The sequence below is a fragment of the Tiliqua scincoides genome, chromosome 3 (genome assembly GCF_035046505.1).
Source record: "Tiliqua scincoides isolate rTilSci1 chromosome 3, rTilSci1.hap2, whole genome shotgun sequence".
Classification (NCBI taxonomy): domain Eukaryota; kingdom Metazoa; phylum Chordata; class Lepidosauria; order Squamata; family Scincidae; genus Tiliqua; species Tiliqua scincoides.
The window spans coordinates 112,263,390-112,282,541 of record NC_089823.1 but is presented as its reverse complement, the minus strand read 5'-3'; the positions used below and the strand labels follow the sequence as shown (position 1 = coordinate 112,282,541).

The window sequence follows — 19,152 nt, the reverse complement described above, 5'->3', positions numbered from 1 at the left end:
TTCAATAACTGTTCTTTTATTAAATGACTGCCAAGTTTGCTTGAGGGACTTTGGTGAGAGACTTGATCAAAAGTGTTTTGAATGTTGAAATGTACAATGTCAGCTGGACTGTCTCTATCCATATGCTTGTTGACACTCTTAAAGAACTCTAGTAGGTTAGTGAGGTAGGGTTTACCTTTGCAGAAACCATGCTGGTTCTCCTTTGGCAAGGCTTGTTCTTCTGTTTGCTTAATAATGTTATCTTTAACTGAGCTTTCAACCAATTTACATGGAACAGCTATGCAAGCTTGTTATGTCTGGTGCCTTTCAGTTGTCTTTCATGGAGACTGGTTTAAATGCTCTCACATATTTTTGTGAGAAAATTAGCTATTTCACCTTTGAGTTCCATAAGAACTCTTGAGTGGGTGCCACCTGAACCTAGTGATGTGTTAATTTTTTATTTGTTAACCAACCTTATACCCAGAATCCTTGTCCCTTTTATTTGATGCTCCTTGAAAAAGTCTGTTCAGGGATGGCTATCTACTTTGTGTCTTCTGAATGGGAATTCATTCAGCTTCTATACTGTATCCTCTTTAAGCCTCCCTTTTATTCCCTCATTTTCAAATGATCCAATTGTTTCTGGCAGGTGTCCTGCTTTTGTTGTATTTCAAGAAGTTTTACTGATTTTTTTTTTTAGACATGTGCTCCTCATATTCTCTTTTCGCATCCTTTTCTGTCAGGCTTCTTGTTTGTGACATGGCATTCCTGATGTCTCACATTCCTCCTGTTCAGGGACTTGTGAGGCCATGCTCTAGGTTCTTAATGTTGTGGCAGTTTCTTCTTGTGTGAGAAATGGGAATTTTTCTGTAATAGTTCTTGATTTATGGAATTCTCCTGAGGGCAATATACTGGATTTGGCCAACTTTCTGAAAACACGTTTTTAAATTGGGCTTTTCAACAATATCTGGTTAGGAGTTTAATTTATTTTTAGGTGTTGCCTGTGTTTTATACAGGCTTTATTTTATTGGGATTTTAATAACTTCAGTAATGGCATTTGTTATATTGCCACGTAAGAAGAGCTTGACTTGATCAGGCAAAAGGTCCATCCATTCCAGCGTGTCCCATGCTTCCAGTTTTGTTGAAAAGTTCCATGCAAGGAAGGAGAATGGTAAGGAGATAGGGGGCTGGATTGTTGTCTCTTGAGGGGTGCACAGTGATTGGCAGGGCCTTCGTATCTGACAAGATCACCTTAGGACATCTCTGGGTGAGAGATGCTATATCCGTGGAACTACTGAGCTTCTTTGGAGTTGTTGCAGGTTCTGAAATTTCCTATCCTTCCGGGTTTGTTGGCAACACAGGAGCATGTTTCAGGAAAGTATGGGCTTGGAAACTGTGGTATATGTATGGAACTGACTTGGTACTCCATGGTCTCTATCCAAGAGCTGAAGTGTGTATGTACATTTATGAGAAAGAAAGGCATTGGCCTAAGTCAGACTTAACAATGGACCATGTTTGTTGTGAAATGAGCACAAGCAGCCATAAGCTTCATACCTTCACTCTTCTCTTCCCCTTTGTGTGTGAAGAGAGGTAACCATTATAGGTGGCAAATGGAAATGACCAAATTGCAGCTTCCCATGACATCTAAACTTGGGAAACTGTATTTTGTGCAAACCACATTTAACTTGTCAGGGTGAGTAGACATGCTTAGAATTGCGCTATGGGAATATTATGTCTTGTGTGTGTGTGCGTGTACACAATATTTCATAAACATATGAAGCTGCCTTCCATTGAGTCAGTCTGTTGGTCCATCCTGTTCAATATTGTCTGTGAGGAACTGATACCCTGGTTTGTTAGCTAACTGTGATTTGAACAAACCACATTTCAGACTTTGGCAAAATGGGTTTACTATAAACCAAAATTGGAAGCGTTATATCTTCTGCAACTGTTACCCTGCACATGCCCAATCTCGTCTGATCTTGGAAGCTAAGCAGGGTCAGGCCTGGTTAGTACCTGGATAGGAGACCACCTGGGAATACTGGGTGCTGTAGGCTTATACCATAGTCTTTCGAGACTGAAGGTTGCCAACCATTGTTATATCTTCTGCCTTTGCAATTGAGGATAATAGGAAATGCATGTACATGTGTGTTTCATGCCAAGTCATGCTGCTCATAATAGCAAACCAAGGTTTGTTGTTAACGTCTGAACCAGGCTAGTTTCAGCTATACCTCCAGTAATCTTGGGAGGGATGAATTTGTTTTTGTAAATATGCTTTCTGATAACTGGGAAATAGTCTCTCGGGAGCTCTGTTGTAATGCAGCACGCTGCTTCCTTGTACATAAACAGATCTCTTGGGTATTAATTTACTGTTCCAGACATGATAACTCAGTTTGTTATGGAATTAATAAAATGGCCTTTATTGCAAAATAAAAACCAGTAGGGTGGGCAGAAATGTAAATTGATTCATATTGCGCCTTCTTTTATTTTTAGAGATGCGAAAAAGCTTCTGTTTCATCCTTTATCCCTATGTTAAATGTTCATAAACAACTTGTGGTGAAACATGAGATCATGGAAAACAGTAATAGGCTTTGTCATTTGGACTCATGGGCAGGAGGCCCTTGAGAAATTCCACCAAGGATTTTGACGAATTTCACTTCACTGTCAACCTGAGCCTGAACCATTCCATGCAGTCAGTTTCTTTTCTTGACTGTGCTTTACAGCTATGTGATGGATATATTTATAAGCATCACCAGTCTTGCTTTCTACTCACCTTGGACAACCCTGAATTTTGGGTGGCTGCTGTTAATTGTTAACCTTTCTTGCCATACCTCTGCAGATAGCAGCAGTGGAGCACTGCTCATGTTCCAACTTACCGGTTGCCATTTTTTTCATTTAAACTGTGATGACCCTTTTATTCATAGGGTGAAGTGTCCATTTCAAGCAGAGGCTTGGGGAGGTGGCAAATTGGCAGGGGGGTGCCTTGCATCTACCCACTGCTTTCCCTTGCCTGGCTACTTTACCCTGCTCTACCCTCCTTGAAGAGTGAGTGAGGAGAGGATTGGGAGGTGCAGATATACCTTGTATTTTCATATGGTTGGAGAATCAGAGCATGGATGAAAGTAAAAAATGGATGAATGACATAGCATTGTTGTATTTGCTTACAAGCTTATTTTGGCCAGTGAAAAATGTAAATAACAGTGTAACACATGCAAATACACGTGATGCCTGAATAAATGGAAATAAAATAAACATAAGACCATTTACGAATGTCGTGGAAGGTTGGATGAAATTGGTTGAAAGAGGAAAGGACATGGACAAACTTTGAAATGTAGTTATAACTGAAAATGGTTGAAAGAGCAAAGCAATTTCAGTCAAGTGGATGAAAGTCAAGGTATGCCTGTAATTTACACCTCCTCCAGTGCTACTTTCAGTGCTGCTAAACCTGCTGTTCTGATTCCTCTTCCACAACTTCCTTTGCCCCCTCTCCATTTCCAAGATCCTCTTTGCAAGTCGGTTTTGAAAAAGTGGCAGACCCATCCTCCACCAAAATGGTATCTTTCAGAAACCAGTGGTAGAACAGTCTCACATCACACTTTGTTGGTCACCTGAAAGCCATTGTTTTTCAAATAAGGAATTTCAAAGGATACTCCAGCTCGAATTGTGGAGTTAGAATTTATCTGGGAGTTTAATTCTATCTATTCAGGTCTGAATCAAGATGAATCTTTCTTTCCTACTGCTTGCATTAATTAACTGAGCAAGGCTAGAAAGATTAGGTGATCACTTTATTTACCCCACGTACATTTTAGGCTTTACATAGAATTGTCTCAGACTATACCTTATGCGTTTGATTGCCATTTGGCCCCAGTGTGTAACTTTTCTTCCTCAATACCCTTTTACTTACATGCGCATGCAGACACATACTCTCCCTTCCTATTGAGGACAACACTACCATTTATTTGATAAAGTGGACTATAATCCAGTGTAAGCTTGTGTTATAGTAAGTTTGTTAGTCTTTAAGATGTTGCAGGACACTTTATTAGCTACAAGTGGAACCTGTTTATCTGCAGATTTTTAATCCATGGATCTGGCTCAACATGTGTTCCCTGGACATGCGTTGAGCCAGACTCGTCTCCACCTGAGTCCTCCAAAGGACTTTCTGAAGCCCACAGAGGCATGTCCACCCACTGCCTCTGCAGGCTTCAGAATGGCCCGGAGGGGCGAGAAAACGTGGCTTCCTGTTTCTGTGGGAAACCAGAAGTGACATTTTTTTCATCATGAAAGGCATTCTGAGACCTGGGAAAACCCCTGGAGGGCTTCCCTGGGCCTCAGAATGCCTAATATGGTGTAAAACAGCACTTCTGGTTTTCTTTGGGCCATTCTGAACCCTGTAGTGTGCAAACTAACTGGCATGCTGCCTGTGCGGGCTTCAGAAAGCCCTCCGGGAGGGGGGGACAGAGTCCCCTTCAGAAGGAGAAAGGGGCAGAAAATCACAGATTTGATTATCCACGGGGGCTTCTTGTAGTGGGGGATTCGATTATTAGAAACATAGAGAGGGGGGTTTGCGATGGATGTGAGGACCGCATGGTGACTTGCCTGCCTGGTGCGAAGGTTGCGGACATCACTTCTCGTCTAGAAAGGCTAGTAGACAGTGCTGGGGGAGAGGTAGCGGCTGTGGTGCATGTCGGCACCAACGACGTGGGCAAGTGTAGCTGGGAGGTCCTGGAGGCCAAATTTAGGCTTTTAGGCAGGAAGCTGAAAGCCAGGACCTCAAAGGTAGCGTTCTCTGAAGTGCTACCTGTTCCACGCGCAGGGCCAGCTAGGCAAGCGGAGATCAGGGGTCTCAATGCGTGGATGAGACAGTGGTGTAGGGAGGAGGGGTTTAGATTCGTTAGGCACTGGGGAACGTTTTGGGACAAGCGGGGCCTGTACAAGAGGGACGGGCTCCACTTGAACCAGAATGGAACCAGACTGCTGGCGCATAACATTAAAAAGGTGGCAGAGCAGCTTTTAAACTGATCCCTGGGGGAAGGCCGACAGGAGCCGAGGGGCATCCGGTTCGGGACTCCTCATCCCTATGGGATAAGGATGGGGAGGTTAGAGAACAACAAGACAAAGGCAGGGTAGGAGAAGAAATTGGGAAAGGTAGGGTGATGGGATGTGATAGACGGTTTGACACAATGAGAGGATGCGGGGACAAAGGAGCAAATAAGCAGCCCATCCTGGGGCATTCCGTGTATAAATGCTTTTATGCGAATGCCCGAAGTCTACGAGCAAAGGTGGGAGAACTGGAATGTCTGGTGACAAGGGAAAATATTGACATAGTGGGCATAACGGAAACCTGGTGGAATGCGGAGAATCAGTGGGATACCGCAATCCCAGGCTATAAACTCTACAGGAGGGACAGGCAGGGGCGTGTTGGAGGTGGGGTGGCCCTTTATGTTAAGGAAGGGATAGAATCCAGCAAAGTAGAGATTGAAGGTGGGTCCGACTCCACCGTAGAATCTCTGTGAGTTAAATTACCAGGCTTGTGCAGCGATGTAATACTGGGGGCGTGCTATCGTCCTCCAGACCAGAAATCTGATGGGGACCTTGAAATGAGGAAACAGATCAGGGAGGTGACAAGGAGGGACAGGGTTGTAATCATGGGGGACTTCAATTATCCTCATATTGACTGGGTCAATTTGTGTTCTGGTCACGATAAGGAAACCAGATTTCTTGACGTGCTAAATGACTGTGGCTTAGATCAGCTAGTCACGGAGCCCACCAGAGGACAGGTGACTCTGGATTTAATTTTGTGCGGTACGCAGGACCTGGTTAGAGATGTAAACGTTACTGAGCCATTGGGGAACAGTGATCATGCTGCGATCCGTTTTGACGTGCACGTTGGGGGAAGAATACCAGGCAAATCTCTAACAAAAACCCTTGACTTCCGACGGGCGGACTTCCCCCAAATGAGGAGGCTGGTTAGAAGGAGGTTGAAAGGGAGGGTAAAAAGAGTCCAATCTCTCCAGAGTGCATGGAGGCTGCTTAAAACAACAGTAATAGAGGCCCAGCAGAGGCGTATACCGCAAAGAAAGAAGGGTTCCACTAAATACAGGAGGGTGCCCGCATGGCTAACCAGCCAAGTTAGAGAGGCTGTGAAGGGCAAGGAAGCTTCCTTCCGTAAATGGAAGTCTTGCCCTAATGAGGAGAGTAAAAAGGAACATAAACTGTGGCAAAAGAAATGTAAGAAGGTGATATGGGAGGCCAAGAGAGACTATGAGGAACGCATGGCCAGCAACATTAAGGGGAACAATAAAAGCTTCTTCAAATATGTTAGAAGCAGGAAACCCGCCAGAGAAGCGGTTGGCCCTCTGGATGGTGAGGGAGGGAAAGGGGAGATAAAAGGAGACTTAGAGATGGCAGAGAAATTAAATGAGTTCTTTGCATCTGTCTTCACGGCAGAAGACCTCGGGCAGATACGGCTACCCGAACGGCCCCTCCTGACCGAGGAGTTAAGTCAGATAGAGGTTAAAAGAGAAGATGTTTCAGACTTCATTGATAAATTAAAGATCAATAAGTCACCGGGCCCTGATGGCATCCACCCAAGGGTTATTAAGGAATTGAAGAATGAAGTTGCAGATCTCTTGACTAAGGTATGCAACTTGTCCCTCAAAACGGCCACGGTGCCAGAAGATTGGAGGGTAGCAAATGTCACGCCTATTTTTAAAAAGGGAAAGAGGGGGGACCCGGGAAACTATAGACCGGTCAGCCTAACATCCATACCGGGTAAGATGGTGGAATGCCTCATCAAAGATAGGATCTCAAAACACATAGACGAACAGGCCTTGCTGAGGGAGAATCAGCATGGCTTCTGTAAGGGTAAGTCTTGCCTCACGAACCTTATAGAATTCTTTGAAAAGGTCAACAGGCATGTGGATGCGGGAGAACCTGTGGACATTATATATCTGGACTTTCAGAAGGCGTTTGACACGGTCCCTCACCAAAGGCTACTGAAAAAACTCCACAGTCAGGGAATTAGAGGACAGGTCCTCTCGTGGATTGAGAACTGGTTGGAGGCCAGGAAGCAGAGAGTGGGTGTCAATGGGCAATTTTCACAATGGAGAGAGGTGAAAAGCGGTGTGCCCCAAGGATCTGTCCTGGGACCGGTGCTTTTCAACCTCTTCATAAATGACCTGGAGACAGGGTTGAGCAGTGAAGTGGCTAAGTTTGCAGACGACACCAAACTTTTCCGAGTGGTAAAGACCAGAAGTGATTGTGAGGAGCTCCAGAAGGATCTCTCCAGACTGGCAGAATGGGCAGCAAAATGGCAGATGCGCTTCAATGTCAGTAAGTGTAAAGTCATGCACATTGGGGCAAAAAATCAAAACTTCACATATAGGCTGATGGGTTCTGAGCTGTCTGTGACAGATCAGGAGAGAGATCTTGGGGTGGTGGTGTATAGGTTGATGAAAGTGTCGACCCAATGTGCGGCGGCAGTGAAGAAGGCCAATTCTATGCTTGGGATCATTAGGAAGGGTATTGAGAACAAAACGGCTAGTATAATGCCGTTGTACAAATCTATGGTAAGGCCACACCTGGAGTACTGTGTCCAGTTCTGGTCGCCGCATCTCAAAAAAGACATAGTGGAAATGGAAAAGGTGCAAAAGAGAGCGACTAAGATGATTACGGGGCTGGGGCACCTTCCTTATGAGGAAAGGCTACGGCGTTTGGGCCTCTTCAGCCTAGAAAAGAGATGCTTGAGGGGGGACATGATTGAGACATACAAAATTATGCAGGGAATGGACAGAGTGGATAGGGAGATGCTCTTTACACTCTCACATAATACCAGAACCAGGGGACATCCACTAAAATTGAGTGTTGGGCAGGTTAGGACAGACAAAAGAAAATATTTCTTTACTCAGCGTGTGGTCGGTCTGTGGAACTCCTTGCCACAGGATGTGGTGCTGGCGTCTAGCCTAGACGCCTTTAAAAGGGAATTGGACGAGTTTCTGGAGGAAAAATCCATTATGGGGTACAAGCCATGATGTGTATGCGCAACCTCCTGATTTTAGGAATGGGTTAAGTCAGAATGCCAGATGTAGGGGAGGGCACCAGGATGAGGTCTCTTGTTATCTGGTGTGCTCCCTGGGGCATTTGGTGGGCCGCTGTGAGATACAGGAAGCTGGACTAGATGGGCCTATGGCCTGATCCAGTGGGGCTGTTCTTATGTTCTTATGTTCTTATGATTTTTGGTATTAACATAGGGTCGGAGAATGGATCCCTCGCAGATACAGAGGCCCACCTGCATATTACTTTTGGAAAGTTGTATGAAGTGTAAAGCGTTGCTATTAGGTGATATTTTCTTTAAAAACCTCCGACAATGAAGATGCTGACTGTGAGTGATGTGTGTCCACTTGGCTCCCACGATTAGCCTGGGAGGAGATACAGAGTACAAGTTGTTCAACAGCTGAAGGTTCATCTGCACTTGTAATACTTGGACAATGGGTTGTGATGTGGATGTTCACAATAAGAAAGTCTGTTCCACAAATGTTGCCAGCACTATCATTGAGAAGTTGAAGAAAGAGAAGCTGCCCTGAGTCTTAGTCCTTGGCTGGAGTCAAAACAAATTCTCAGAAATATTTCAGTAACAACAGTGACCCTCAAAATGTTTCAGTGGTTCTTCCATGTATTGTACTTAGAGTGTGTGAGAAACTACAGCTGTGATAAAGCCGTTTTACAGGCTGTCACGTTGCAGCAGTGTTGTGGGGTGCTTATCCCCAAATCTTGAGCTGAACTGAAAGCAGAAACAGAATTTATAAACATTTCTTTGGAATGTGAACATCTTCCTGTCCTGAAATGATGGTGGAGCAGCAAAGAGGGAGGAGATGACTTAAGGCCTACAAACATTGGGTGGGTGGTAGTGGTGATGTTGGTGGTCCTCTGCACATTTTTAAAGCTGCCCTTTGTCAGAGAGAAAATTCAGTGCAGTTAAAATCACAGGAGTTTTATCTGGACACAGTTTTGCAGGATTAAATTGTTTTATTTATTTTGCAGTTGCTTCCTCTTTTGTTTATCTTATTGGTTTAAATCTTTTAATTTTAAAGCGTCATAATAGGGACTGAAAGAAATTATACAAAACAACAAGCAAAGTGAATGAAGGAGCTGCCAAGCTGTCTTTCCATGAGTGGATTCATAGTACTGAGTAAAAGGATTAATTTAAATAAAATTAAATTTTATTAAATTAATAAAAGGAAAACACACCCCTAATTAGGCCTGTTTGGCTCATGTGTGTGTTTGATCATCTTTTCCAAAGTCTTTCATTTATGAAGGGGTGACTACTACAGTATTACACTCTTTCCAATAATGAACTAGAATAGTTTGGTAACAGTTAATATGTCTGTTGTCACTACTTCCACTTCATGTGCAAAGGTATAGCCAAAATGGTACTTGACTCTGCAGAAATGAAATAACTCTGAAGTATTTTAGCTCCTTCTAAGTACTTAAATCTTGATTTCTCCGAAGTTGTTGCCAGATTTTTTCTGAAATATTTGTTGATCTTTTAAATGCAGGTTTCAAAAGGATAAAATCAGTATAAGTTTGAAAAACAGTGTGACTAAAAAACAAATCCTACTTTTTAAAACGTTGAACTGCTTCTATTTCCTTTCATTTTTAGGCACTTCGTCTGAGTAATACAGCCTTGACAAAAACTACAACGGGTCAAATTGTAAATCTTTTATCTAATGACGTGAATAAATTTGATCAGGTAAGACTTATTATTGGTAAAATTTGTTGGGGTGATGTTTTTTGTTCGTCAGCATGATCGAATGGATTGAAGTTCTTGAATTGCTCTGTGTGTGTGCATGCTCAAAATTGGAAATGGATTTGTTTCTGAGGCTGTTGTTTTAAGAACTTTCTTGGATGTACTGTGGGTTTCAATGGAATGTGAAATCCTAGTGAATGTGTGTTATGATTGTGGTAAAGCAAAAACTTACAGTGTGTGTTCAAACAGTTGGTATACAGATGGCTCGATGGTTGGCATGCTTCACTTGTATGGCTCATGTTTCTTTCTGAAAGGATTTGAATGCTTTAAATATATTTAAGCTTTTGCAATTTGCCTTGGGAGTCTATGATTCATGCCCAATTTTTGTTGTAGTAAAGCCAGACATGGTTCAGCTGAACTCAGTGGCGTCACTAGGGTTCATGTCACCCGGTGCAGGATGCCAGCGCGTCACCCCCCATGCAGTGGGCGGGGCAACACCCCAGGTGGTGGACGTAGTGATGTACCATCACCCCGCCCCCACTGGTTTTTTTGGCTGTACCTTTTGATAGAACAAAGATAGAACACATTCTGTATGAAATTGCGCATTGATTGATATTTAACATGATGGTATTATTCTTCCAAATTGTGATTTTTGTGATTTTGGTCACTAGTGGTGTCACCACCCCCCCAAGGGTGTCAACTTACTAACACCTTATTGCAGCATTTCTCAAACTTTTAGCACTGGGACCCATTTTTTGAATGACAATCTGTCCGACACCCACCAGAAGTGATGTCATGGTGGAAGTGACATGATCAGGCAAATTAAAATAAATAAGAATAAATTATTAAAGTAAAACAAATAATTAAATAAGCAGAAGCCAGCCCTGGTCCACCAAGTGAATCTACTCTGTAGCCTGCCTGCAATAACAGCCCCCCTCCAAAATTAATAAGGTTTTCAGCCCTACCCAGTGCCCAGTTCAATTTAAGAACTTCTGTTTAAACAGATCACTGTTAGGGTCCACCTGGCTTTGCAAGTCTCAAAAAGGTTCACCTTAACAGCTGAAGCCTCTGTTTTGATTCTTTTTAGTGGGGGGGGGGGGGAGGGGGAGACTGCCTTCTGGAGCACTTGTTTAGCTCCAGGTGCATAGGATCAGGACCATTCTGGTAGCCTTGCACTCTCCTTCACCTGATCTTCCACAGTAGCCAAGGCACATTTGCTTACTCATGAGTAAATGCGATCGTGAGGCTTTGTTTCACTTTCCATAGGGCTCAATACATTCATCTGCTTGGAGGTAGGAACTTCCTTCTCAGGTGTTTTTGGGGGCTGCATTCTTTGGATCTGGACCATTCTGGTGTTGTTGGATTCCTCTCAGCCTAAGGCACGTTTGCCTCCTCATGAGTAAACGCACGATACGGCTCACTTTCCATAGGGATACATGCATTTTTTTCTCTGGTTTTTTGGCCATAACTTTTGATAGAAAGGAGATATTTCACTCTGGTTTTTTGCAATGCATTCTACTCAGAATTCTGCATCCAACGGTATATAATATGATGGGGGTAGGTCCTAACCACCACTATTTTAGCGTGTCACCCCCCTATGTGCGTCACCCAGTGCGACCCACACCCCCCTAGCAACGCCACTGGCTGAACTAGTAGGGCATTAACAAGCCATGAATACATGCATAGTTGCTTCATTTTAACAGACCTTCTAGTTACTCGAAGTTTAAAGAATTCCGTGTTTTTTTTCTTACAACTTTCTGTGATTCATAAATGTGAACCCTAGTAATCCCAACAGACTCTGAGGCTCTTATTAAGCCCTGTCTGGAATACCTCTTAATGTGTGTTGTATGGCTTATAGCAGGGATTATTAATTTGCAGGTGAGTGAAGGGAGTCCAGGGGGTGCCTGAGGTGTTTACATAAATTTTTTCCTTATTTGGTTAACTAAATGAGAAGAGTTAAAAAAATTTGAATATAGCCTAACTACTGATGGGCCACCACAAGCTATATATTTTTATTGGCTGCACTATTTATTGGTTTTGGCCTTCTTACTGACTTTTCTTATGAGTGTTTTGAGGACTTCAAATTCTTTGAAGTGAACTGACCTTTTTAGGGAGAGTATGACTGAAATTTAATTTTTTTTTAATTTCCATTTTTTTGCCATATGTGTCCAATATGGTTTCTGAAAAATAGCAAATAACAATAACATAAACATAATGAGCAAAGAAATATATTTTTGGGAGGGGTGTATGTGAGCAGTTAAGAATTCTCCCGGGGGTGCATGAGGTACAAAAGATTAAGAACTTCTGCCTTACAGCATTGTCACACAGCCTTAGGTGGTGAGATGTAGCAAAAGGTCCAGTTATCCATTAAAGGTCCCCATATCTACAGTTCCCATAATTGCAGATTCAGTTATTTGTGGATTGAGTCCGTGCCCCCCATGCATGTCCCTTCCAGAGCTGAGGCGCTCTCCAGTCCATCCAATGCCTTATAAGGTGGGTCACGAGCCAATTTCAGGTGGGTCCCCATTCATTTCAATATTTTACTTTCAATATGTTAGACTTGATGCTCCCATGGTATGTTACTTCATTTGGGGAAATGTTACAGACCTGTACTTTTAACAAGTTACTATGTGAATTCTTTTAACGATGATAGTCAATGGGACTTACTCCTGGGTAAGTGTGGGCAGGATTACAGGCCTAGGATTGTTCAAAATTTTCCTGCTTGATGACATCACTTCCGGTCATGACACCACTTCTGGTGGGTCCCGACAGTTTCTCATTCTAAAAAGTGGATCTCAGTGGTAAATGCATGAGAACCTGCGATAATTTCTGTGTGCATGGTGGACGGGTGTGTGTGTAGAAGGCTGTATCTTGCACTTGCTTCTTCCACTCAATCCTTCTCTGACTCAAAACCGAAATTGCAAAATCTATCCTGAGCCATGCAGAGACAGTCAGACATCAGTGTTTATGCTTTCAGTGTTTGGAGCCCTCTATACAACTTGCCTCTTTCTTTGAGTTTCTGCTTGGACTGGGAGTTCAAGTGTCTCTCTGAATCTCCCAGACTTTCATAGCCAAACCGCTTTGGGAACTTGACCTCTCTGCCTGAAATCTTCAACCTGGTTTTCTTGGAGTCAGTTCAGCAACTAGGAATATATACTTTGTTTCTCTCTCTCTGTCCTGCTGTTAAGTTTTTCTCTCTCCCTCTTATACACCCTTGAGCCTTGCAGGATTGAGCCTGCACCATTGAGGCAGGATATGCCGTATTTTTCGCTCCATAATACGCACCTGACCATAAGACGCACCTAGTTTTTAGAGGAGGAAAACAGGAAAAAAAAATATTCTGAACCAAATAGTGTAATAAAATATTTAATAAACTATAACAGAATAACATTTGAACCATGTAAAGTGAACAGCAGTCAACAGTGGCATTAAGAACCATTATCACTGTCATTAACAAATGGAGAGACTTAAAGGTTGGAGTACTCTAGTTTTCTGGAAACCCCAAGAACTCATCATTGCTAGAGTCAGAATTTATGAAGCTCACAAGAGCAGGTGCACACAAATAGGGGATCACATTATCTTTCTGCTACAATGATGTTCTGCCAAATCCCAATCCACTGGGCCTTGTGCCCACTTAAGGCTGATCAGTCCCCCTTGTGCAACTCACCAGTGCAGCAAGCAAAAGTGAGTCCAGTTCCAGTCCACAGATGCCAAGTAAATCAGTCCCATCAATCAGAGTTGCCAAATCAGAGTCCAGAACCAATAAGCCAAATTACAGTCCAAGGTCAGTCAAATCCATCAGGGTATCCAAGTCCAGTCACAATCCACAGTCAGATTCCAAATTCAATAAACCCAGTCAGTCTCCTCTCCTACCTCCAACCTGCACTCCTTCAAAACCCACAAACCCTTTCTGCCTCAGGTACTCCTTATATCCCTGAGGGCCCTATTGCCTTCCAGTGGCTGCAGCTGTGCAGCACACTCTGCTGAATGCCCAGGCCTTATCCTTAAAGGGGCCACTGCTGACACCACATCTACCTCCTCGCCAGTTCTTCCGTGATTCCAGTACAAATGAACAAGTGGAAAGTCCAACCACAACTTGAATTCTCAAGACACAACAAACCTCTGGATTTATGGTGAGAACCGAGCCTTACCTGGGGCTTGTGCAATAAGCAAACACTGGCATTCTGACCAAGGAGACAGTTTTTTCTTTGTGATGGGGGGGGGGGGCTTACATTCAGATGCTGGATGAGGTGAGTGAAAGCGCCCCTCCCCTGCTGTGTGAGTGTGTGTGGGGCAGAGCATCTGTGTGTGTAAGAGAAGGGGGCAGCCTGTGTGTGTGAGAGAGGGGGGAAAGTGTTTGTGTTGCAGAGAAGTTGTGATGCTCCAGGCTTGGGGTGGGGGGAAAGAGAAGCTGTGATGCTCCAGGCTTTGGGGGGGGGGGGAGAGAGGCTGTGATGCTCCAGGTTTGGGGGGCAGAAGAGAGAAGCTGTGATGCTCCAGGCTTGGGGGGAGAGAGGATGTGATGCTCCAGGCTTGGGGTGGGGGGGAAAGAGAGGCTGTGATGCTCCAGGCTTGGGGGGGAGAGAGGATGTGATGCTCCAGGCTTGGGGTGGGGGGGAAAGAGAGGCTGTGATGCTCCAGGCTTGGGGGGGGAGAGAGACTTTCCTGGGAGTAAACCCCCCTGACTCTAATGGGACTTACTTCAGAGTAGGCATGCACAGGATTGGGCAGCGAGACTGCCATCGCACCCACGCTTTCCTGAGAGTGAGCCCCACTGACTCTGAGACTTACTTCTGAGTAGCCTCTGACTGCAGGGAAGCAGAGCAGAATGAGCGGGTGGGGCCAGGGCTGGGGCGGAGTTTTTTATTTTTATTTTTTTAATTTTTTTTTTGCAGTATTCGCTCCATAAGATGCACACACTTTCCCTCCCACTTTTTTGGGGGGAAAAAGTGCGTCTTATGGAGCGAAAAATACGGTAGATGTTTTCCCTGGATATTTGGCCTTTCATATATATATCATGTCTTCTTGTCAGAACATCTCCTTCCTACTCTCCTGCAGGTGCCATTATCCTCTTCCTTTTATAAATCCTCAGTGGAACCATCCCTCTGATCAGCTACAGTGATTGATGGTTATGGTGTTCTATATGCTGTTTTTTTCCATTCTTTGCTTATTGTAACTAATCTCCTCACAGTGGAATCCTACCTTGCGCTGTATCCAGCACAAGTTTGGGGCTGGCTGTGGCTCGGCTTGAGGCCAGGGGAAGTAATTCCCCTTACCCTGGTTAGAGCTGCATCAGTCCCAAAGGGTCTGCTAGGATCTACGCTACCTAAAGAGGTGGTGCAAATCCGAGCACCCTGGGGCTGCCCAGGAACAGGGCTATGAATCGGATCCGAGGTGCCAGGTCCAGGCCTCTCCTCCCGCTTCCCACCTGCCCATCCACAGGTCCACCCGCCGCTCACTCTTCTCCCACCCCCAAAACGCCTCCTCCCTGCCTTCTCCATATACCCCAGACTCCTGCACTGGCCGAGCTCAGCCGGTGAGGTCTTACCAGGCTTCGGCACAGCGGAGGCTGGGTGTAGCCTCTGCAGGTTGGCACATGTCCTTGCTCTGACCCAACTGACTCTGGAATGGGCGCAAACATGCTAGATTGCACTCTCAATAGAACATAAGAAAAGGCTGGCTAGATCAGGCCAAAAACCCCATCTAGTCCAACCTCCTGTATCTCGCAATGACCCACCAAACTTCTTGTTATTGCTTTGTTTTAGTTTGGGCTCCAGATCCCTACTTTTCTCCTGGCCCTTTCACAGTGCCAATCTGCAGAGTGCATGCAGCACGTCTGTCATCCTGAGGTCCTTAGTCATGTGTGTTTTGTTTATACGTGTATAGGCATGTACACAGGTTCCCATAAAAATCATGGCAACCCCCCAACCTGGTTCCTTAGATATCTGTACACTGATAAACAGAAAAGATACAGAGAAAAAACAAATGGGTAAAATGATTGTGAATGGTGAAACATAAATAATGCTCCTTCCCTTTAGAGCATTGTTTCTCAAACTGTGGGTCGGGACCCACTAGGTGGGTCACAAGCCGATTTCAGGTGGGTCCCCATTCATTTGAATATTTTATTTTTAATATATTAGACTTGATGTCTAATCATATGTCATCATATGTGACTGCATTTGGGGAACTATTACAGACCTGTACTTTTAACAAGCTACTATGTATATTCTTTTAACAATGATAGTAAATGGGACTTAATCCTGGATAGGATTGCAGTCTAGGATTGTTAAAAATTTTCCTGCTTGATGATATCACCTCCGGTCATGACATCACTTCCGGTGGGTCCTGACAGATTCTCATTCTAAAAAGTGGGTCCCGGTGCTAAATGTGTGAGAAACACTGCTCTAGAGTAACTGATGATAGCCACACTCAAATGGCTGTGGTGCATTTGAACTTTTGTAATGCACTTGAAGTGATCTGCCTAATGAAGGGTCCCAGTGTCCTTAAACCCCTGAAAACCCACCTGTAGTGGTATGCAACACAGATTTCCTCTGTTTGGTGGCAGCTTTCTCCGAAATAGCTTCATCATGAGAACTCCTGTGGATATGATTTAAAGCAGCCTGTTCATGTGTACTCCTGAGGCCACTGCATTACAATCGTGTCTTGTACTCTGATTTATAGCCTGTCTTGTTTGTTTCAAGTTACTTATATAGTGCTTTCTTCTGATAGAAAGGGTTCATTCCATGCCTGTGGGCTGATTCACGCATGCCAAAATGTTTTCCATGTAATTCTCTATAGCAGTGATTTTCAACCCTTTTAGTCTCATGGCACACTGACAAGGCGCTAAAATTGTCAAGGCACCCCATCCGTTTTTTGACAATTAACAAGGCATACCATGCTGCTGTTGGGATGCTCACAAGCCCATTGGCCCTACTAATATTATTATTATTATTATTAAATGACCCACCCCCAAACAGCACACATGGCACACCTGCAGACCATTCGCGGCACACCAGTGTGCCACGGCACAGTGGTTGAAAATGGCTGCTCTATAGGCTTGTATGAGCTTTTGGTGACCTGCTGATAAGTTCAGTATAGCTTGGAGGTACATGGGACTGTGACAAGAAATGCCATTTTTTCAAGTGTAGTCACAATCATGTCTGGACCCAAGGGCGGTCTTGTGGACGACATTTGCCATCCCTGCTGTCATGTCTGTACTGGACCTGTGACTGCCATGTTTTCAATTCATAGGTTTCTATATTTCACATGCAATTTTCTGTTTGTCTAGGTGACTATTTTTTTGCATTTTTTATGGGCTGGACCACTTCAAGCAATAGCAGTGACTGCACTTCTTTGGTATGAGATTGGTCCTTCATGCCTTGCAGGAATGGCAATCTTAATTATTCTGCTTCCTCTGCAGACCTGCATTGGGAGGTTATTCTCTTCTTTGAGGTAAGTAGGTTTGTTGTTTTGTTAATCTGTTGAGTCTTTAAACTTCCTGAAGTTTTAAAGACATAAGCGAAAATGTATAACAAGAAAGCTGCGCATTTTAGTGGTGTTCTGTTGTAGGTACAGCTTGAAAAGTGCAAGTGTGCTAAAGATAGCTACCAGTTGAGAGGAAAAAGTAAAAAAGCTGTGAAATTAGTTGACTAGGCTTGCTGTGAAAGCTGCCCAAACTCCGGCCCGTGGGCCATTTGTGGCCCGCTGGGACCCCCAGTCCAGCCCCCAGGCATCACCCCCTCTCCAATGGGCACTTGGCACAAGGCCTTTTATAGCTTTGAACTAACGTGATACTTGCAAATATCGCGTTAGTTCAGGTTTCTAAAAGGTCTTGCGCAAGAGCAACTTTTCCTTGCTGCCTGCATGTGGAGCTTGAAGCTCGTGCTCACGCAGCTGGGGAAAGCCTTGGAGAGTGCCTGTTGCTGCTTCGTGTCCCGTGAAGATGGGGCAAGCAGGATCACTGGCAGCTTGGGCAAGCGTGGCCGCTGCCTCCTCAACCGCCGCGATCTAAGCCTCTTTGCAGGTCCATTTGAATGGGAATGGGGGGGGGGAGCCTGGCAGAGGGGGTAAGTTCATTGGGGTGTGTTGCTTTCACTTTGAGGAGTGGTGAGCCTGGCAGAGGGGGGAAGATCACTGCTGTGTTTTAATGGGAAGAAACATGCAGCATTTTGCACTGTAGGGGAGAGGGAGAGAATAAAATCATGCTCCTCTGTGGAGGGGGAGAGAGTCCATGCTGGCATATGTTTGTATTGTACTTTTCCATGGGCAAAAGGTGTGTGGTCAGGAGTTATTTTAAAACCCTCTCCCTTTTCTGGATCTACTGTGTATTATTAATAAGTTCAGTAAAATCCATTCATTCATATAAGTTCCATCTCTAATGTATTCATTTATGTAAATTTATCCAAATCTGAAAAGTAATTCTTTTTTTCTCTGACCCTCGACACAGTGTCAGAGAGATAATGTGACCTCCTGCCAAAATGTTTGCCCACCCCTGATCTAAGGCAAACCATGGTTTAGAGCTGCTTGTCTGCTTTTGTTTTTACATCTGCTCATGACTCATCTTCACAAATTAATTAGTTACCTCCCATCTTTATGGTGCAGCTGCTTTTTGAGGGAGAGCAGTGGCCTCAACTATGAATTAATGTGAAGCTACAATTGGTGCAAACCGTTGTTTGTAAATCAACTGTAGTTTCCAAACTTGGTTTGTTGTTGGCAAAGCAAATCCTGATTTCTCATTACATCTGAAGCATAGCCGTTATTGGCAATTTCTGTTTTTTTAGACTTTGTTTGTGCAGCCCAGGATAAATAACACACTCTATTTTTACACTTTAGTCATGTTTTGCAAGAGCATGTTTTGAGTAAATTTGTACTGGTAGTACTGTCTGAATTTCTGTATTTGGTCAACATTTTGAAAAGACAAAGTGCTTATTGGTAAAGTTCCTTGATAAGTAGAAACCCAGAATGTACTGTCAGTTTTTCACAAACAATAAGCTCACTGCTTCCAATTAATTTGTAAGTGTGTGCAGTTTGTTGAAATTTGTCTAGATCAGGGGTGTCAAACATAAGGCCCGAAGGCCGGATGCAGCCCCTGGAAGCATTTTATTTGGCCCTCAGGCTCTCAGCTGCTGAGCAGCGCTGAGGTGTTACTGCTGAAACAGCAGCGCACATGAAAATTGGGCTCTCCCATATCTTGAAATATGATCAAGATTTGCCTATTTTCTCTTCTCTCTTTTGCAGTTAACACAGTTAATGAGAACAAAGTGCTGATTTCTGACTATCAGCTGCTTAATGATGTCATTTTCTGGTTAATGACGTCATTTCCGGCCCTCAGCAGGCACCCTGAATACTAACTTCGGCCCTCCGTATGAAACGAGTTTGACACCCCTGGTCTTGATACTGAAATATAAGAAGATTTCTTTTAAAAAAACAAAACA

General features: G+C 44.0%; 1 protein-coding gene and 1 pseudogene across 1 annotated transcript in view; both read left to right on the top strand.

Annotated features, from left to right (window-relative positions):
* ABCC4 (ATP binding cassette subfamily C member 4 (PEL blood group)) overlaps positions 1 to 19,152 on the top strand; it is a 191,298-nt gene that overhangs the window by 19,391 nt on the left and 152,755 nt on the right. The window contains exons 5-6 of the mRNA XM_066621149.1: positions 9,632 to 9,721; positions 17,007 to 17,170. Of these exons, the coding sequence (XP_066477246.1) occupies positions 9,632 to 9,721; positions 17,007 to 17,170 (254 nt within the window). The remainder of the gene's footprint in view (positions 1 to 9,631; positions 9,722 to 17,006; positions 17,171 to 19,152) is intronic.
* On the top strand, positions 1,914 to 2,030 carry LOC136646279 (5S ribosomal RNA; annotated as a pseudogene).